This window comes from Nothobranchius furzeri, chromosome 5, assembly GCF_043380555.1.
Source record: "Nothobranchius furzeri strain GRZ-AD chromosome 5, NfurGRZ-RIMD1, whole genome shotgun sequence".
Lineage (NCBI taxonomy): Eukaryota > Metazoa > Chordata > Actinopteri > Cyprinodontiformes > Nothobranchiidae > Nothobranchius > Nothobranchius furzeri.
Window position 1 is genome coordinate 63,053,767 of NC_091745.1, and position 22,035 is coordinate 63,075,801.

Sequence of the window (22,035 nt, forward strand, 5' to 3'; positions counted from 1 at the left end):
TTCTTAGAGTTAATCAGAATAAGCTAATCTAAATAAGAGCAAAGACTGAGTTAAGAGACATTATTTCTGCTTTAAATGTGTTGAAGAGTTTTAAAGCTCGTATTGGGTGTGTTTATTGTAGAGATATTGGAGAGGTGGATGGGCGATGCAGTTCACTCACAGGTGAGATGCCCACTGGAATTCTGGGATTCCAGTCCTCAGGCCTCACGCTGTTACAGTCTTCTCTCCGGGGCTGCAAAACAGAACACAGTTCATTCAGGCTCATGTGAAGCTGAATAAAGGGGATCTGTCTACACACACACACACACACACACACACACACACACACACACACACACACACACACACACACACACACACACACACACACACACACACACACACACACACACAGCCGTGTAGATTACACCCACACACAGAGAGACTGGAGTGTTACTTTGCTCAAAAACACTTAGATGTGTTGTATGAAACGTTATTGTTCTTATGTCAAGCTGGTGATTAAAAAGCAAATGCAAGTCAAGTGAAATCAAATCATTTTTAATCAGCGGCTTGTTGCATCTTGACAAAAATCCTTTGACAAGGTAACAAGCATCCTAATAAAAGCATTACCCAAGAACCATTAGCATATGAATCATTCCATACGAGGCTTTTTGAAAGGAGACATCCACGGGGTTTGGGATGAGTGCAAGTGAATAGCATTCAACTAAACGATAATAACACCAACAGCTACCAACTACTAGCAAATAAAAGCCCGCCATCAAAGAACATATATATTTACGCATTTGTCTAGACGTCTAATACGAGCTTTATATGCTAACGACAATCACTCAATCCTAAAATTTGTGGTGAGATTGGAATGTCGGAGCATCTCTGGGCCTTTAAGGTTCTTTTATGACAGCTGGACACGGGTCTGTGGGGCCGAGCAGGACGTTTCTGCGTCAAACAAATTGTGGAGGCCAGGGCTTGCAGTGACTGGCTTCGGAGAGCTGCGGCGATCCATCAGCACACATGAGAGAAACATACCTCTGCATCTGTTTTTATGAGGCCAATAAAACCCTCCTCTGTCTCTGGCTCAATTGCCACCTTGGCTGATTTATGTGCGTAAATTCACACCGCATTGCTCCATAGGAGAGGCTGGCAGATGGCCAGGTGTATGGAGTGTGCAAACGTGTGTCTGTGCTTGTTTGTGGGAATTGCCTAGTGAAGAAAAAAGGTCTCCATGACAAATATCAGAGAGCTGAAGTCCCATGGCGAAGTATACGAGGCCTGGAGCGCTTGTGCTGATGTGTCAACAGTTTTCTGAGTGATGTTTAAATAAAAATCACAAACCTGAGGCTTTGAACTGTGTCAGGTTTTAGTCACCGTCTTTACGGTTAATCTCGCAGATCTATTTCAGTCTCCACAGCTATGAAAACTAGTTTCATATTTGCAAAAAGGGCTTTGTTAGATGGTATCTCACCTGATGTGATTAGCGATGCCCTGAATAGTCACAGTTCTGAAAGACAACCTTTAAGTTTGGCTGAACTAATGAGCACACAAACAGCAGGCATTTAGTGGAAGCATTTCTCACTTTCACTCGTGTAAGAATTCACTCTGAACTTCTGATTGTAAAGATGAGCTGTGAACTGCTTAAGTGGCTCTGGAGCTCTGCTTTCATGAAGAGCACTTTGGAGGGGGGCAGCTTGGTTTTGGAGATGGGTGGACCTGCGCCTGAATAAAAGCCAAATATTCATTGAGGACAGGACAGAGGACGACTTTGTGTGCCCCTCTCACCTCCCAGATGCAGCTGACCGCACTTCAAATGGGCTTAAGTGGTAGAAAGTTGCCACATACCTCTTACATAAAGGACACTGATTCGTAGAGAGGGTCCAAAGTTGTGCTGCGGTATGTGCAGATTTGGAAAGAGGCACTGAACTGAACGATGTTTGATCTTTCACGGAGCTTGTCATCACTGAGTGAGCTTTGGTTTTTTGAAACGGGAGGGCTGTTAGTGCTGCCTAATGCGCGGTAAAAGGTCAAAATTAGCACAAAAAATTATCCATCATTTGTGTACCATTCTCACCTGAGTGGTGAGGGCGGCGATGATGCACAAGCTCATTTACATGCAGGGAGAATGTAAAGCACGATGCCTCGAGTGTGCGCGACAGCAAAGGGAAACGTTTGATGTTTTTGGCCGTGCGCGTGTGCACGTATGGCTACTTGCTGTTGCCAAATGGAAAAAAGAGGACATTAATGAGCACAAGAGTCTTTTTGTACCATAAATATGATTCAACTTTACTCATATCTTTAATGTGTTTGTAGGAGTCTCTAGCAGCGGTGGAGCGGCCGTCTAGCATCGTCTATGTGGGCCCGTTACCCATTGTAGGCCGGTTGGCCAAACACGCACCCCGCTCTGCCGGCTGGCGGGATGCAGTATTTTCATGGCATTCATGGATTTTTTACCTCCACAAATAACACAAGCCTGAAGGACTTCTGCTGTGTTATGGAGTTGCTAATGCTAACAGTTAGCGCTTGCTAGTCGAGGCGTTCTTTGCCGTCTCCTGGACAAGTTACTTTTTGATGAAGTAATTAGTAACTGTCAAGTAAATGTCAAGGCATAGGTCTTCACAGAGTTAACTAGTTTAGTTATCTCAGGCAAAGAAACAGGAGCAACGTGACTCTACCACTGACTCTGTTTTCTCTGCTACATTGAGGATTTCTGCTGTGTGGTGGAGTTGCTAATGCTAACGGTTAGCTTCTACTAGCCGAGATGTTCTCTGCTGTTTCCCGGACGCTAAAACAACAACAGCCTTCCTTGTCGTGAGGCAAGATGGGTGAGTCCATGATTGTTAAGTGGCAGTGTGACATAGATCTGTTTCTCCATCTATTTTCTATCAGAAGCTAATGTAGGAGATAGGTGTAGGAGACTATTTTCACCTTCAGCCTGCATGTTAAACTCAGAGTGACCAATCATTTTCAAAACTAATAAGTAAAACATGGTTTCTCAGTGAACCTGCTCTTAACATAACATAAAGTCATGAGGTTGTCGCGTCTGGATCAGATCTATGATAAGACTACAAACACAAACAGAACCATGCACACCCCCACACCTGTCCTGCATACCTTTCCTCATCACTGACTGCAGGTAAATGCCTTCGTGTAGGAAAAACATCTTAAAACATCCATCTCAGAGGATTAAAGCAACAGATTATCCGACATATGTTGTTATTTCATCTACGGTGAATGTTTTTTGTTCCTTTGAGCAAAAAACTGTTTGATGTGAGTTTGAGTCACAGAGAAGTGGGTGTTGTGAGCCTTTAGTGGGTGTACAAAAGGTTTTATTAGTGGTTGTAAGCTGAATGAAGAGTAAATACTGAAAGGTTTGGGTTGTGTTTGTGTAACAGCGACCAGGTCGGCTGTTCGGTTCCTGTGGGTTAAACAGAATCTAAACTCTACGTTCTCTCATCCAGCTGGGTTGATGGCATTCAGCCACTTAAACCACGTGACACAGATAGAGAGCGGATCCTGAGTGTACAGACTTGTTTCTAGTTAAAGCTACAAAAATACAACTGGCTGCTTCAGGGGTCCAAACCAAAAGTCAAAATACTTTTAGTCCATGTTTGCGTGAGCTATATTTACAGAACCTGAGGAGTGTTTTCTTTAGCAGCTCTGAGTCCTGATGTCGGCATTGAGTTCCCTGAACTGGACCGGATTGGTTAGAAGGACAGAGCGTTGCTCAACCATGCACTGATACTTGTGCAGATCTGCCCTCGGGAGTAACATCTGGGCTTTGTTTCATTCAGCAGCCTTCATAACTGATAGCATTAGTTGATCAACTGGAACATTAATGAAATATTAGGCTTTTTCTGTTAAGATCTGCATCAACTGATGTAGAAGTAAACAAAATCATCTATAACCGACAGAAGCATTCACTGACTGGAGTCAGTTTGTCGGTTGAGATTCAGATGTTGTATCTGAGTATCTGGAGCAAAGTAAGTTGCAGAGTTACGTGCCGTACCTGTACAGGCCGACTGGGCGGCGTGCTGATGAGCGGTGCAGAGCCCATTGCCGAGGCAGCCGTGAGGCTTCGCTCCCTCTCCTCCTGATAGATCCGGTCTCGCTCTGCCTCTGGAAGCTGCAGGAAGTTCTGCATGGCGCGCAGGTTGACCAGCAGCGACTGGGACGCCGTCTTCGGGTCTTCCTCCTTACGAAGAATCTCAGACAGCAAGCCCTGTGGGATGGAGAAGAGAAGGTGAGGGAGAACGGCAGCAGTGAAGAAAAAATGGTGAGTTTGAAGGAGACATCCAACAAGAACAATCACCTCAGAACTTTCCTAAATAAAAGCACCAAATGTAGCGCCCTCTCACACCTAAAAGTGCAGTAGAAAATGTGGAAAATCCTCATCCAGTCATTGTGGATGTCTCGTTCTTAATGACTGGATCTTGATCCATCCATCAAACTGCCCTTTGACCATCCCTCCCATCCCTGTGCATGATTCGTGCATTCTTGGCTAAAGCAACTAAACAGGAAGTGAAGCCAGAGCTGGGATAGCTGTATTAACTAGCAGACTCAACTGCGTTACGTTCCATAGTTTTGTTATGTTAAGAATTATGGCAGAAAACCTGCAACAAAATGTTGAAAAACTAAAATAACATTACGTTGTTATGAGTGCTTGACAGCAGTCTCTGTATTCTAGGGGTGTGGTTTGGGGCGGAGCCTGAATAAAAGGGGTTGGACCTTTGAATTGTGTTTATTAAAGATGTTTCTAGGAACATCTACCTTTGACTACCTCACCTAACCCTTCACCTGCAAACTTTAGGGTTTGTAGCTGAAGAGCGTTTCTGCTGAGAAATCCGCTGAAACACAGTCTCAGCTCGTTTCTGTTGCTTAAAAAAACGTCTTATCCGTTCATCTCAAAGTCGAATAAAATCTTCCCAGTGGAACTATTTGTGATGCACGATAAAAACGCGTCATTTCAAAGTCCGTGTTTTCTCCATTTTACTAATATTTGGCTGAAAGTCCTTTTGCATGTTTTTGTTTCCTAATCGTTATTATTTTTTAAAATAGAAGTGCAGCTATTTGCCTGAAATAAGTCACCTTGTTCGGCGAGCAATCAGTGTATCCTGTGTTTACTTTTCAATAGCGCTCGATTCCATCATTATGAGACAGCGATGACTCCATTATCAGAGACGTGTGATTGGGTCTTTTCATCAGTTCTCGGCCACACACTGTGTAAACCGTCGCTGCGCCTCTCTCGCCATCAATAGGTATGATTTGGTAATATAACAAGGTGAGGGTGAAAACACACTTATGATTTATTCCATTGACTTTTTTTTAGTCCTCTTGGATTAATGATCTGAGCTGAAATATGAGCGCTGATGTCTGAGGACCCAAATGTTTGCAGCTCTCTGCTTCTCCACATCTGTGAACAAAATAAATGTTTTTATGGATGAGGACCTGCATGCATTTTAACATTTTCCAGCTTGTGAATGATCATTGTTCTTTGTCATCAACCCCAACGGTCTATCTTTGGTCGATCCATTTCCTGGTGCCACAATATGGTGCACCTCCCCCTCCGTCTATTAACACAGGCTTCTGGAAAAGACACAAACCTAATAAATAATCCTCTAAAAGCGCACTCTCCAACTGCACATCGGGGCTAATTCCTCATATGAGCCACAGATAAGACTCCACTTGTGTGGGAGCTTCCTGATCTGTGCAAAACCACGGCTGTCTAAGGCTGCCATGTGACACACAAACTTCTTTTCATGGGTGTGTGTGTGTGTGTTCTACGTATGCAAGATTTTTATCTTAATTGTTCCCTTTTCATACAAACCTACATTAAAGCAGATGAGTGATGCTGATGTTTGCTGTCACGCCCTAATACAGATATTATCAATTCAATTGAGCTTTAAAAATCACATCATGAGATTGTAGCAATAGTTTTAATGAATGAACAGGAGCTCAGAAACTCAATCAGGAGGCAGAAACAATCAGCGTGTTTGTAAATCTATCAAGTCAAAGTTTCACTTTCTGACTAGAAGCAGAATCTTCTTCTGAGCCAAGAGAACAGATTCTTATTCTGTTTAAAGTGGTACTTCGCTGAAAAAAGTACTGATTATAATCAGTCCCTCCGAGTTAAACACTATTCCTGAACATAAAAATAGTCTCCTACACCAATCTCCTGCATTAGTGTCTGATAGAAATAAATTATGAAACTCTAGGATTTCAATAGCCTGACAGATCTACATCACACTGTCTCTAAAAGTTCATAAACTCACCCACCTTGACTCACGTTGGGTAAAGCTGTTGCTTTTTTAGCTTCCAGGAAACAGCAGAGAACGTCTCGGCTATAGAAGCTAACTGTTGGCATTAGCAACTCCACCACACAGCAGAACTCCTTCAGGCTCAAGTTATTTGTGGAGATAAAACATCAACGTTGTGAAGCAAACAGTGTCAGTGGTGGGGTCGTGTTGCTCTTAGCCAATCAGAGGCGAGATGTCCAAATATCAGGAAATAAGACTCCAAATCCTGCAGTTTGAAACTACTTTCAGTTGACTTGTACTTCCTGAAACAGGCACATCTGAGTTGTTTTTACTTTCCTTACTTACAAGGCATTCATTCCGAATAGAGACAACAGCAAATGTATTGAATAAACAAGTAGATAACATCTTCAAAACTTGTGGATCACAGGTCCGGCTCATACGTTAAGATAATTATGCCAATTTTATAGCAGATACAACAATCTTAGGAGAGTGCTCGATTGCTGTAACAACTATTCCTACTATGTGGTGTGTTAAGAGTGTCTGGTCTGCTTGAAAACACGTTGGGACTGCTCCAATCACAGATCAGGGATATTAAACATGTTGAATTGTCTTGGTCTGATTTCCAAGATGAACTAACTTGCTGCCTGTTAATGTGACGCGTAGCAGATCAGACAGCAGAGTGATGGAAGTGTGCGACACAATCATCCCCCCGCCATGTTTGTTTCTGAAAAGTCACGTTTCATCTCGAGAGGTTTTGTGGGATTTCTTGTCTGAGCGACGAATGTTCATGCGTGAAATCGATTTGTGTGAAGTGTGTAGTTTTTGCCGTAAGAGCGGATACCACACATGTTCAGACCAACCGTGATTTTTTTTCTGTTGCTGTGTGTGCAACATTTTTTAAATCCCGCCATGTGACTAAAAACCAACATTCCAACATTTTTAACAATATACTTACACTGAAACTGACACAGAGCTAATGGCTCAAGGGAAGTGAACTGTATTTATCTGAACAGAGGCTGTTCAGTAAGTGTTCTACGGCAGGTATGGGTGGAGTTATTTATAACTAAGACACTTAACCCCCTTGCCTGCTGGTGGTGGTCGGAGAGACCGGTGGCACCAGTGCTCGGCAGCCTCACCTCTGTCAGTGCGCCCCAGGGCAGCTGTGGCTACATCATAGCTCATCCCCACCAGGGTGTGAATGTGTGTGTGAATGGGTGAATGACTGATTGTGTTTTAAAGTGCCTTGGAGGGTTCCAGGACTCTAGAAGGTGCTATATCAAATACAGGCCATAACTTTGACACAACCACAAAAAGGCCAAAATCAACAACTTTTCTTAAAGGGACTTTACGGAGTTTTGAATTTTTATGCTCGTGATTGCCCCCCTCAGGCCAAAAGCGTAATGGCAGCTTCAATAGCAGGCTTGTGCACGAGGCGTGCATGCTGTACGTGCACACTCCTTAATGAAAATAACTGCTGAGACAGTCCCGTGTGTGTGTGTGTGTGTGTGTGTGTGTGTGTGTGTGTGTGTGTGTGTGTGTGTGTGTGTGTGTGTGTGTGTGTGTGGCCCGGAGGACAGAGGACAGGAGAACGCGCAGCTAATTAATAAAATAATTTGGTTCTGTACCTTTCTCTTCAGCGCAGCCGACAAAGGTTTAAGATGGGTCAGTCCGTCAGCTTCACAGATCATTCCCTTCCCTTGCTTGAAAAATTGTTCCAAAATGAAAGTTGAACCCACATCTTTTTTATCTGTGAATTCTATGCCGTTCGGCGAGTCTCAAATAAAAATTTGGGCATCTTACTGTAAAAAATATACCATTAATGTAAAAAATAAATTCTAAATGAAATTGTGTTCACATTCAGAATTGAACCTGGGTCCTCTGCATGGGAGTCCGACATCTTAATAGGTGTGCTAAAATGCTGGTGACGTCTTCTGTAACTGTAACTTTTATATGCTAGATGAGAGCTGAAACAACGTTCAAAGAACGGTTCGGAGCGCAAATGGCTAATTTGTTGCTAATTTGCAGGAAATATCTAGAAGAAAGTAGCTAAGGGTCCTCAGAAATGTAGCTAGGTTCATCACTAGGCGTTAGGAACAGCGACAAAGTGGCTGAGTTGGCACTACCTCACTCTCTGCTGCTAAAGCTACTGATAGCAAATGCTACGGGCTATGCCTGAGCGTGAACGCGCATGAAGCAGCCTGCTCGACTCGAGCAGCTCTCTTTTTCTGTGATTTTACAGAAAAACAGGCAATCACAGTAAAAATGCCAGGGCTCATTCTACAGGACCAGGGCATTGCAGGAGAATGTATGAAGAAGAAATTTATTATTTCTATACATATTTTGGCTGTCAAACTTCCATAATGCCCCTTTAAATGTAAACTAATAAAAGTCAGATAGTACATTAACCAATTGGTGCAGCAAAAACTAAAATATACATATTAATATGAAATTTTCCCTAAAATTCAGTTTTCCAGTTTAATACAATAAGATGAGTCATCTGACATCTGGGAGCCTCCAATACTTCCTGCTGCTCGCTCTTGTTCACAGCAGTAGACCTGTTAACTTCTCAGTGTGGAAAAGACTGATTATAAGAACCTCAGAAACGGATATGAAAGGAACTCTACTTTTAAAAACGTGTGTGTGTGTGTGTGTGTGTGTGTGTGTGTGTGTGTGTGTGTGTGTGTGTGTGTGTGTGCGCGCGCGTGCGCACGTGAGTGATGTCACAGCAGAACCCGGGATCGCTCTCATGGCTGCCTGCCAGCTGTCTCCATGTAAAGCTGAGATGTTATCAGCAGCCAGTGATAGTTATGAATGAGACAACATCAAACACCAACCCTTCCTGCACCATAACAGTTTTAAGTGACTTCCTGAAGTCCAAAGCATCCATCTGGAGCTGGACATGAGGGGGGTGTCACTGGGATAGGGGTTTAGGATTGATGCTTTTAGATGGAATCGATGAGTTAACCTGTAACCTGTAGGTGAAGATGCGGTCTTCTCCATAAATGAGACGCTTTGCCAAAGGAAACTGTTTTTGCTTCTTGTTAACGGGTGAATATCTGGGTCAGATCCAGCATAACATCATAAAAAATTAAGTTCAAGTGTAAATGTTGCAGCTAAGCTTCACTCAGATGGAATTCATGAGAAAGATGAAACAATTAGAAGGTTTCGCTGTTGATTCAGACTACTTCCTGCTCAGATTAGGTCTGAGCAAAGGTGATGGTGGATAATAACTTCCTGTTCTCACCTGTGTCCTGTTGAAGGCCACCCGAGCGAAGACGGCCTGTGAGATTCCGGCCCGTTTCAGCTCGTCCCGGACCCACTGGTAGATCTCTGAGGAGACCTCCGTGTTGGAGGCCACCTGAGGCTCCATGGGCTTGGTGTGGGAGCTGCGGTTCACCGGCGGGTGGTTGAGGTACTGCTGCGACAGGGACTGCTGTGCCAGCAGCCGGTTCACGGCGTACTGCTGATTGAGGATCTGCGCCATGACAAGCTGCTGGTTGACCAGCTGGGGGCTGATGGGAGTGGACACCAAACCTGGATGGTGCAGGCCGGGAAGCTGAGGCTGCCGGCCGCCAGTTTGGCCACTGTGTGGTGGAGCGTGAGGAAGAGGAGGCACCGGCGAGGAAGGAGTCTGCTCCGCCGTGCTGCCCGGGATCGGCTGCTGCTGGGAGAAACCAAGGTGGTTGTGGTTGGAGCCGGGAGGGGAAAGGTCGGACAGGCTGTCCATGTCTGCTGGAGGAAAAGATCAAACAAAATAAAAATTACAACCAACTTCTCTTCTTTAGAGTCTACCAACGCGTTCGGATTTAGTTTAGCTGCAGAACAACTACCCTAGTTACAGATCTGGTCTGGACCGGATCAGACTCCAGCCTCAGGTGAGTCTTCATCACCCAACATTCCTGGCTGCATTTTATGAGGCAGGAGAAATTTTTAGAATCAGCGATCCTTCAAAACCAAAGAAAGAAACTAGTTCTTACTTTTCCATTCAAAGGATGAAACACAGCTGATCAGCTAGAGAGCCGAGGAGCAGGAAAAAGAATTTCATTGTGTCTCATGCTCCCAGAGTTGGGTTCAGAATGTCTGTGGCCTCGTGAAATACACAAACCCAGACATGCGTGTGTGTGTGTGTGTGTGTGTGTGTGTGTGTTTCTCTTTGCAGCCTTAATTCTAAAATAAGGAACACACGCTAGCCAATGTGACATTTTTAGGGGAGGCTGGTTTAAATATAAATTTGAGGCAAATACAGAAACTACCTTGTTTAAATGTAATTTACCAGCCTGAATCTGAGTTATTTAATGTGTTTTTATTATTTTATTTTTGGGGGGGGGGAGATTTTTGTCTCTCTTGCTTTGGGAATCCTTAATTCCATAATGGCTGCTGGGGAATATTTTAAGACAGGTTTAAATGATGCGCTTAGGTGATGAAAACAATGATTTAAGATTCAAAGTACTACCCACAGAGAAGCGAACGTTTTCAGGTCGCTTCTCCTCTTCAAGGGAATCACTTATGCCGAGGATTTTCAGCACATACATACGGCACCGAGCGAGTGAGGGGGCAGCGTTTAGGAATTTATACGCATGGTAACATTAACACCTCGGAAGCCGGCTGCGGCCTCCACATCCCACGGAGAAGCATCGTATGAAATAGGTGTTGAGGGAAATCTCGGTTGTTGAATTTTTCAGCAGATGAAAGATTAACTGCATGGAGGTTTTCCAAAAATATCCACAATAATCGACGCCTGTTTTCCTTTAAACTGTCAGGATGCACCAAACGCCCGGCCAAGACGGGTCTATTGAGGGTTTGTCAAAAAATCCCAAAAAGACGTGAAGTGGAAGAGATGAAACACAAAAACAATATAAAGGGAAAAATCTTGGTAATAATCACATCTCTGCTCATAATCCCTGGCTCTGATGGTATGGCGTGCCAATTCACACATGTGTGTGTGTCCGTGCTCACGCAGACTGCTGGGGGGCATGCTAACAACACACAAACACAGAGGCACATGGAGGCATTTCCATAAAATTTGAAAAGAGAAGGGGTGACAGCGGAGCATGGCAGGCCCTGGGAGAAAAACGCTGCCACAGAATCGGGAGTCCTCGTGTGGAATCCTGCCACAAAAGAGCCCCGGATTAAGCACACAATGGGAATGGGATGTGGGCTGAAGGAGGGAGGGTGTGTGTGTGTAGAGGGAATGTGAAAGAGAGACATTGACCCAACTCTCACTCTCGTGTTGATTCTCTGCACCAGTGAGCGCACACCCGCTGCATGGCGGCCGCTAGCTCCTCCTCAGCTCGTAGCACCTGATCAGGTGCTCACCTGCCCTCACCTGAGGGTAAACACCGTGGGGTGAGGTAAACACACCGTCAGGTAAAACAGCCAAAGCACACGGCGACAGACGCACATTCGCCAACTTTTCATTTCATCATGCTGTTTTCTTCAGTTTGTGGCTGTGGAGACAAGATATGAGCCCACCGGGATTACCACAGTGTGTGTGGTTTTATTGGTTGGGTGGGGGGCTCATGTGCTGGAGCTTTAGCTGAGGTTTTGGCTAAGATGGCAAGAGGGCACTAGAGTTTGAGCAAATGTAAAGATGTTATCGCTGCCTCGGTGTGTGAGTGTGGCTCCTCATCGACGCCTCAGACAGAATGATAGCAAACACGGACGTGCGTGTTTAATATCAAGATTACACAGAATTCAGATGATTATTTCAGAGCTTGACATGCGATCGTTGCTACTTTAAATACATAGTTTTGTTTCTCTCAGTGATTTATGATCATTTTGGATCCCTTAAACTCTAAAGCTGAATTTGAACAAAAATTAGTTTGAATTGTTATATTTGGAGGCTTCCCTTAATGTAACAAATAACGACCACCTAAAAGTTTGCTTTTTACATTAAAATTTACAGATCTCTTCTAGAGCACCACTTCAAATCACGCAAATTAGTGAGTTATGTGATTTTTAAACGTTTCGGTGGCTGACTGCTTTTAATTTCAAAGAGGAAATGAGCAACTAAAGAGACATTTTTCATTTCTGATGGTTTTGGAAGCAAGATTAGGATTAGGATTAAAGTTCAGGAGGTAACTATCAAACTTTTAGTTTTCACATTTAGGACTGAGCAACGATACGTGAATGTTAACACATGTTTACATTTAAATGTGTGATTTACTCATTTATTCAATGCATTTACAGTATTCTCTAGTGTAAATCAATGCCTTAAGAGTCTTTAAAAATAGCTATGATGCTCCTGTTCTGAGATGCAGAAGTTAGCTGGTAAACAGCAGTATTACTCATTGTTATTAATTATATACACACACCTCGCATCTGATTGGCTAACATAATGCTTTCAGCCATGTTGTAAAGTCATGTGGGCGGGCAAGAGCCAAGATGGGCGGGGCCATGAATGCAAATTCACAGTGTGACATAGATATGTGAGGATTTTCAAATCCTAGCATTTCACCATCTATTTTTTATTAAAAGCTAACACAAGAGAAAGGTGTAGGAGACTGTTTTTGTGCTCAGCCTGTATGAAAAACCCAAAGTGACTGATTATAATCAGAAATAATAATTTAAAAACGGTTTCTCAATCAATCACACCTTTAAGGTTCGTTTACAACTAATTTCAGAGGTGAAAGTTGTGGCTAACTCTGCAGATATTTGCTAATATTAACTAGTCAGTGTGCGTTAGTTGCAAGTGCGTATACATGTATGTGTGTGTGTGTGTCCATGTTGCAACATACCTAGTGCATTGGCACGCGGGCTCTCACGGAGGACACACGTCCCCAGGTAGCCCTCCAGCTGGGAGGGTTGGCGCATCCCTGCACAGTTGGATGACAGAGCAGGCACAGCCACACACACACACACACACAGAAACACAGAAGCAGAGGGTTAAAGCCTTCTACAGATTGTCTCTCCCACTGCAGCGTCGCGGGAATAAAACATCAGCATCACTAAAAGGCCAGACTGGCAGCTGCAGTGTTTCCACTTTTAAAGAACGTCGCATCAGATAGAAAACAAGTGTGACAGAAAATGTGTGGGAGTGTGTTAGAGAAAACACGAGAGCAGCAGGTCTGAAGTTAATAATGCACCAAGTGTGTGTTGTGACTTTAAAAGGAGGAGGAGAGGGGGGATCAGATAAAAGATGATCAGAACACACCGTTTGCATTTACGATGTGAAAACATTTTGATATTGTATCTGATCTGTCATCGCTGTGAGGAATAGCACGCTAGCAATGAGAAAAGATTAGAAATGACTATCTTAACATTACGGAGTCTTAAAAGTCTGCTCTGATTAATCAACCGTCAGAAATAAAACATATCAGGGATTCATCTCTAGCTTGGATGCTACTGGAACTCTACAACCCCATTTCCTGGTGGGTCAAAGAGTACTTTTTTATTTCGAGATTGTATAAAGCTGTGTTTTGGTAGAAGGAAGATAAGAAAATCTAATTTAGGTGGAGACCAGACAGTGGACGCTTCATCTTTGCTGCCTTTTGTTCAGAGAAACTCCGTTTGGGTCCGACTTCAGTGTTTAGTTAAGGCAGCAATGGATCGTTTAACGACAACGCCGGGTTCAAGCGCTCTGAGTCATCAGGAATTATTAGATAAGAAGATAAAAATGTATTTCTGCATCAGCGGGAAGACAAAGAGTCGTTTGGATAGGGGACACATTGTAATGACTGCTGCTGTGTGAGTGTGTGTGCGTGCAGTGACAAAAAGTGTGAGCGCCATACTTTGCGCCCCTCCGCTTTGCTTACCCATCATATCTTTTGTCTTCTTGAAATGTTTATACCAGCGCCCAAATTCCTGACACTTTGCCGCCGACACATTTGCATAGTAAGTGCTGTTCACAATGGAGGAAATCATACTCTGAAAGAGAGAGATTGATTGAGAGAAAGGAGGGAGGGGGGGCTTTAGATAGTGGAAAAAATACACACGTAATATTAAAGCTGGTGAAACATGCAGCAACACGGAAAAGCTCGTCGAAAACGGATGGGATACAGCAATCAGGACAAACCCAGAACTGAAAACATGCAGGGTTGGAGTTCTTCTACTAAAAGAACATCAAACAAATTCAATTTTTTTTTCTGTGATTTTATCAAATGCCAGAGTTTGGTTGGTTGTTTTGGCGCACGTGTTTTAGTCAGCTGACCTTAACGTGGTTGAAAAAGATCTTTAGAATAAAAGAGTGCATCGTGGTGAGAATCAGCTGTGGAGGTGGGCCAGAAAGCCCGATAAGCCTTTTTTTCAGCTCTTTATTTATGCAACGTGTTAGAAACAACGTCTGGAGGCAGACTGGGGTGCACGGGGAGCATGTTGTATTGCGACGCACGTGCGCTCCCGCTTGTCCCCGTACACTTGGCTCTTTGCCCTCACAACCTTTCCTTCACCTGAGAAAAACAAAGAGCTCCTTCCTTCCTTTATTTATTTATTTGTTTACTTTTAAATTCTCATCCAGTTTCATTAAAACGAATGTTTTAACACCTTGCCAGCCTCCGGGGGAATACCCAGGTTGGTGCAGGAAGAATTGTTTTTGATTGTTATAAATATTCAAAAGAACCAAACCATCTGTTTTCAAATTATCGGTATGCCATCTTTATCATTTTCTATAATGTATGTGTTTGGAGGATGCTGGGGGAAACCTTCTGGCAAAAGGGAATGCTTCAGGATGATTCCAGTGTTCCGGCTCTAGCTTTTCTGCTCAAACGGAGGCTAAGAGAATGACAGCTGTGCCATCGGAAAGGTCGCTCAAGTCCTGACCGCTCTGTGAAAGCTGTTAGGTTGCAAACATAAGACGCTACAGCTCTGCCTCCTTTTCAAAATAAAACTGAGCCATATCATGATCTAATGTGAAATGCCTTTTAATCTGAAAGTGAGACTCACATCCAGTGAAAATGGGTTTAATGTCTCATAGTTCAAAAGCCCTTGCATTTAATTTTCTGAAAATGTTTTGGGTTAAACGTACAGGTGTTCTAAATATTCTCTGACATTTTCAGCTTCACATTACCTAACCTGGATCAAACCCACTAGAGTCTCAAAAGATGCGGATCCGGATTTCAGCCGCTGGTAAAAGTTTAATCTGGATTCATTTTAGTGGAATTCTCCCGGACTATCAACGTTTTTTTGCCTATTGAGGACATCATGTTTCATCGTGTGCAGAACACAAACACACCTGGAGGATGCTGCTCCAGCCAGGGGACTATAACATGTGGGATTCTATAAAGTCTACGAAGGTCAAATGGGAGAATTCACCAAAAAACAAACTGAAGGCAAAACTCTGTGAGAGCTAAAGGATTAATTTTATTTTATTATCGGACTAATTAAATAATATATTGGCCAATGCTGGCATTAAAAAGTAATATCGCATAATATCTGTATCGTTTTTTACTCCATAAATGAAACAACTTAACATACCGCACACATATAATACATCAAACTCTCCGGCTTCATCTCTTCTCTCTCCAAATGTCATAATGTGACAGATCTGAGGTTTAGTTTTGAGATAATTTAGGTTTGTTTTTTTTTGGCACAACTTGTGAATAAGTAGGATTTTTCCCTGTTTAATGAGGATCTGCTAGCCTAACAGCAAGTAGCTACATGTAGCTAGCCAGTTAGCCAATGGCTAAAACAAAAACAAGAATCTTCACCCAAGACTTGCTTTTTTTAACTGAAGATCCCTAAAATATTTAATTATTACACACATCTTAACCTCACTCTTAGCAATTAGCCTAGCTTACCATGTGTATGTTCATGCTGCTTACACTTCAACTGAGTAACTTTAAAGGGCAATTCACCCCCTACCAGAGTATTACTCCACTCCCACTTCCTGTTTGAAAAATGCAACAAATGCTGTTGCCTAGCAGACCGATAGGGCAGAGCCGCTAACAAATACACACACACACACACACACACACACACACACACACACACACACACACACACACACACACACACACACAGGCTCACCACGACATTGTGACATCATATGGTACCAGCTAACGTTCTAGGGTATCTCTTAGCCAATAGCGATGGCAGATGTAAATTCAAATGCAGTGCAGAGTTTTTACCTGACAGCGGCACAACACTGACAGTCTTAGGCAGAAAATTTTAATTTTAACTAAAATGCACTAAAGTGCAAAACTATTGAATGCACGTGTCTGCAGCACAATTAGACACACATTTATGTAGTTTATCAGAAAAAAAAGTTTATTTGGGGGTGACTTGCTCTTTAACACATGCCCCAAAATTCCCTAAATACATAGATGGCTACAAAAATGAATATTCTCCAAGGAACAAAGGTATAATTCAGCGTGTTCGTGAGACAATAATTTACTCATTTCCTCCTAAATGTAAAAAAAATGGGAGCGGAGCAAACTAAAGATAGGTCTGAGGTGGGAGCCCTAACTCTGTCGCGTTTCTGTATATACAATATAACAAAGATTGTTTGGAACAGGGATGTCTCACTTGGATCTGTTTTCAAAACTCTAAACATTTGACCCTATTTTAACATGAATTCACTTTTACTATTTATTAACTTCTTAATCTAACTTTTTCGTACAATTTCCTTAATGTTTGTTTAAAAGGCGTCAAGTAGTGTTTGTCAGGATTATCTCAGGGAGAATATGATTCAGCTGCTGTTGGAGACAAATTAAATACTTTTTCCTATTGACTAGCTTAAATTAAAACAGATGTTTGCAGCTGAAGGATGCATGATAGGAGAAATGTAATGGTAGCAACCTGACATGATTAGAGGGGGACCCCGTAGATATCGCAGTGTTTCCCTATCTGGATTCCAGCACCATCACCCCACCCTGCTCCCCATCCAACCCACCCCTCACGGCCAATGTACAAATGCTAAATGATTTGCGCACAACCACCGCAATGCCCCTCGTCAACTAGCACCACAGCTGGAGAAAACACTAACGGTTTATATCGGATATCAGTTTTAAAAAAAACAATATTTAAAGTTACATTTAAAGTCCCATTAGTCATCAACGCACAATGTTAAAATTACATGTCTGTATTTGGCCCACCCCTGTGGGGGGCAGTGAGCAGCAGTGTTGGCTGTGCTCTGGATTTATTTGGTTTAATAATATTAATAATATAGTGGAGGAGTTTAAGTATCTCGGGGTCTTGTTCACAAGTGAGGGAAAACTGGAGCGTGAGATCAATAAGCAGATTGGTGCTGCATCTACAGTGATGCAGGTGTTGTACCGGTCTGTCGTGGTGAAGAGAGAGCTGAGTCAGAAGGCGAAGCTCTAGATTTACCGGTCGATCTACGTTCCTACCCTCACCTATGGTCACGAGCTTTGGGTAGTGACCGAAAGAACGAGATCGCGGATACAAGCGGCCAAAATGAGTTATCTCTGCAGAGTGCCTGGGCTCTCCCTTAGAGATAGGGCGAGAAGCTCGGTCATCTGGGAGGGGCTTGGAATAGATTTGCTGCTCCTCCAAATCGAGAGGAGCCAGTTGAGGTGGCTCGGGCATCTGGTGAGGACACCTCCTGGATGCCTCCCTGGTGAGGTTTTCTGGGCACGTCCAACCGGGAGGAGACCTAAAGGTAGACCTAGGACACGGTGGAGGGACTATGTCTCTCACCTGGCCAGGGAACACCTTGGGATTCCCCAAGGAGGAGCTGGCCCAAGTGGCTGGGGAGAGGGAAGTCTGGGCCTCTCGACTTAGGCTAATGTCCCCGCGACCCGACTCCGATAAGTGGATGAAAATGGATGGATGGATGGATGGATACTAATATTAATAAAAATAATAAAAACAAAAAATACATGTTTATAGAATAAATGTGGTAGGTGAGATAAAGCCTCAAACCACATGTCTTGACTTAATAATGTCCAAGTGAAGCAGAACATTTCAGGAAATGTTTACCACACCTTTACATTTTTTTAAATGTAAAAAATTGACTGTAAAGTCTGCTAGAAGTTCGGAAGGAAAATAAGAAGTAGCAGGAAAATGGGATGAAGGTTCCACAACCACAACATGAACAGATCTCCACCCAAACACACGTTTGCATCAGCAGGAATGCAAACATTCACCTGCTGCTTGTTTCTTATTTTCGTTTCAGGCAAATAAAAAGAAGAAAACAGCTGAAGAGAGTCACATTGGTGACTGCAGCTGGGTATGAATCTGTGCTAACCACCCTGTCATGATAAAACAACGAGGGTGGGGAGTGCAGTTGGACTTGAATGCTACAACAAAGCAGTCTTTGATAAAAATATTGAAAAGCCTTCATTCAATAAAACCCCCGGCCAAGTTCAGGTTGGGGTTAGGAAGTCAGAATTAGCTCCTTAATGGGTCATGCATTTATGCATGAAGCCATTCCTGCTTTTGTTATTAGTGAGTATAAAGTACAACTTCTACCTGCCGGGGTCCTAACATGTCCATTTGTGCCCGTCCATCCTGGTATCTAAAACCACAGTGACTGCTTTCCCTCCTGATTTACAGTCGTATTAAAAACAAGATGCATATTTGGACGACAACGGGTGGATTTGGCAGCAAAGCTCATGTTCCACTTTACTCTGGTTTTAGGAGCCAACTTCCACCCCGAAGATCCACCTGAGAGGCGAAGATTCGACGTGAGTAGGGGGGATAATGAACTCCTCTCCTCCAGCCCTGCCTTGGTTTATTTACAGTATATCTGGGCTAACGCGGCTCCAGGCAACACCAGAGGCCTGCACATCCCTCCCTCTCCCTCCGCCATCTTTGACACAGATGTTCTAATAAACGCTCCTCATTAATCAGCCCTCTCCCTCAATATATCACTCTACCTCTCACAGGGAGCCCTGCCTGCGTGTGTGAGGAGAAACAACGCACACACACACCTACTCACACACCAACACACACACACATGCAAGCATACGCACTAAGTGAAATCAAGCAGATAACCAGAGCCTCTGCTTCCACTGTGGTGCCAGCAGGAGGGCTGAGCTCAGGTTTTGTCAACAGGTAGTAAGCCTGGGTTTCTCTGTGCATGTGTGTGTGTGTGTGTTTATGACTGTGTGTGTGCATAAAATTGTGTGTGGACCCTTTAAATGATAGCCATCTGCAGCACAGAGTGCTTATCGGAGAGACCAGGAAGTAGTACTGGGCTACTATCGGTCCCCAACATCTACTGCACTCCCCACCACAGGAGACAGGAAGGGAGATGAGTGTGTGTCTGTGTCTCTGTGTGTGTAAGAGAATAACAGTCAGCAGGCAGGTACTGTAGGCACCCAGCTGCTGCATTAGACTGTGCTACACACACAAAACACAAACACACACATGCTAACACACAACTTAGCCTGATGTCTTGAATCAGCTGGGAGAGCGGATCCTATTTACAACATTGTGCCTTGTCTCTCGCCAGCATCTAACTGAGCTCAATTATGGCACATATCCACCTCAAATGGGATGAACCCCCCCCCCCACACACACACACACACACACACTCACACACACACACATGCACGCACACTGGCAAACCAGGTTGTGCCTGTATCAGCGGAGGTGGTGAAGGCCTGCAAAGATGGCATTTTGATGACTATTTGCCGCTACACGACACAGCAGCTGGTGCACCAAGGGCCGCCTAGTGAACACAAGTGGGGGGGGGGCAAGAAATGGCAGTGTGTGTGTGTGTGTGTGTGGGTGGGGGGTGGGGGTGGGGGGGTCTCGCTTGTTGCCATAGTTTCTGTAAACATGGACGAAGGAGTTTGCCCAGATTGATGGCTGCAAGAAGAAATAAAAAAAAGTCGGATCGATTGATTGAGGTCGAGTCAGGAGGAGTTTAATTTTGCAGATGCTTATTGGAGCACTCACTGTGTGTGTGTGTGCGTGTTCGTGTGTGTGCATGTGTGCATGTGTGTGTGCGTGCAGGTTGGAGTCAACTGCTCGAGCAGACTGACGATAGCCACGAGTGAATGCTCCCTGTTCTGGTGCCATTTATCGGCCGAGCACACAAAGAACGACTTGCTGCTACAAAAGAATGAATCCTAATGTTTGACAAGACACCGGACAAAAGGAGCATTTCACATTAAGGAGGAAAAAAACTGTCCGCCCTCCTCCTCCTCCTCCTCCTCTTCCTCAAGAGAGTTGTTCAGAGGTGGGATCACTCTCTCTTCCCCGCTCTCTTGCTCGCTCGCTGCAAATCTTTTATCTGTTAACCTCCCTGTCAGTCTGGGATTACACAGCAGAATATTACTAATCCTAAAAAGGTGCCAATCATCCGTTCCCTCCCACCACGCCCCCTTCTCCTCCCACTTGCTTCACTTTTAGGTGAAGTCTTGCAGGGGAGGGTGGGCAGAGTGACACCACCGCTCTGGAGGCAGCAGGGTGAGTCCCGCGGACGTAACGATCAGGTTTAATTGTGTTTAGGAGGAGTGAAGCGCTCCTGGGTGAGGGCGGTGCCCCCCCCCAAAAGGAGCTGATGTCATCAGATCAGGTCACAAAATGAATCCATCAAGGTGCTTTTAAAGTTTGCTGCTTTAAGTTCGATTACAGGAAACACATTTATTCTCAGAATAAAAGTTCATTCTGATGATTAGATCTGAAACGAGTTAGTCGGTACTGCAGAGCTGTGTGTGAGACAGACTGAATGGGCTTTGTGTGTTAAACCATCAGAGCTGGTGTGTGAGAGAGAGAGCGTGTGTGTGTGTGTGTGTGTGTGTGTGTGTGTGTGTGTGTGTGTGTGTGTGTGTGTGCTCCTCTGAGCCGTCTTCACATATGGACCGTAAACAGGGTGATTACCAGATCGGGCTGGGCTCCGGCTGAACGCCACCCAGGGACTCTTTACATCATCATGCCCAGCTAAACGTACACACACACACACACACGCTAAACGTACACACACACACACACACACACACACACACACACACACACACAGCTGAAGCGAGGGTCTCCTGGTGACCATCCTGGTCTGGGAGGAGAGTTGGCTTCGTGAAATCCTCAAATAACACCTTCACACGTACAGTCTGTACGTTTCACAAGCACATATCTAGTTGAACGGTGCGCGCACACACACACACACACACACACACACACACACACACACACACACACACACACACACACACACACACACACACACACACACACAGTGGTCACTGTGAGAGATATTCCATCTTTTTCATTCCCTTCACTCCACAGCCTCCTCTATGATATACTCGCTACGCTGCTTTTTAGTACAATATCCTTGCGAGCGCGTTCCCGCACCGAGCCTCCCAGTCGACTACGCCGAGCTGGATTCAACACAGAATACGTGAACGTACCGCTCTCCAGCGCCGCACCATGAAAGGAAGTGAGCTAAAATACAGAAAGAGCAGAAACAATCCAGATTGTTCTGGGTTCGGTCCAATGTTTATCTAACAATAACCATATGTTCAATAACACCTCTGCTTTTTGGCTGCCACTGCACACACGTCTGTGCGTGTGTGTGTGTGTGTGTGTGTGTGTGTGTGTGTGTGTGTGTGTGTGTGTGTGTGTGTGTGTGTGTGTGTGTGTGTGTGCGCGTGTGTGTGTGTGTGTGTGTGTGTTGTGGGCTGTGAAAGAAACAAAATCAGGCAGCAAACAAATGACAATAGCCATTGATTTGGAATTTCTATGCCGATTCTCTTTCCCAGTTGATCAAACTCAGGGCATTTGATAAGTAGAAGATAAAAGACGGAGGTGATGGAGATAGGGGGTGTTTGTTTTTTGTTATGTGGTATGGTAGCGGGAGGGGTGGGTAGTTGTTTTTTGTTTTGTTTGTTTGTTTGTTTCGTTTGCTCTTTGTTTGGTTTTGGAATAAGCAGTTTGGGCTTCAGCA

The 22,035-nt window shown here is 44.1% G+C and overlaps 1 protein-coding gene across 5 annotated transcripts in view; it reads right to left on the bottom strand.

Moving 5' to 3' along the window:
- Positions 1–22,035, bottom strand: part of satb1b (SATB homeobox 1b) — a 68,751-nt gene that overhangs the window by 26,149 nt on the left and 20,567 nt on the right. For 4 of the 5 annotated variants that reach the window (XM_070550997.1, XM_070550998.1, XM_070551000.1 and 1 more), the window contains exons 6-10: positions 14,000–14,111; positions 12,983–13,060; positions 9,490–9,977; positions 3,998–4,210; positions 161–232 (exon numbers count right to left, since the gene is read on the bottom strand). In XM_070550997.1, the coding sequence (XP_070407098.1) occupies positions 161–232; positions 3,998–4,210; positions 9,490–9,977; positions 12,983–13,060; positions 14,000–14,111 (963 nt within the window). The remainder of the gene's footprint in view (positions 1–160; positions 233–3,997; positions 4,211–9,489; positions 9,978–12,982; positions 13,061–13,999; positions 14,112–22,035) is intronic. The other variant, XM_070550999.1, reaches the window with a different exon arrangement.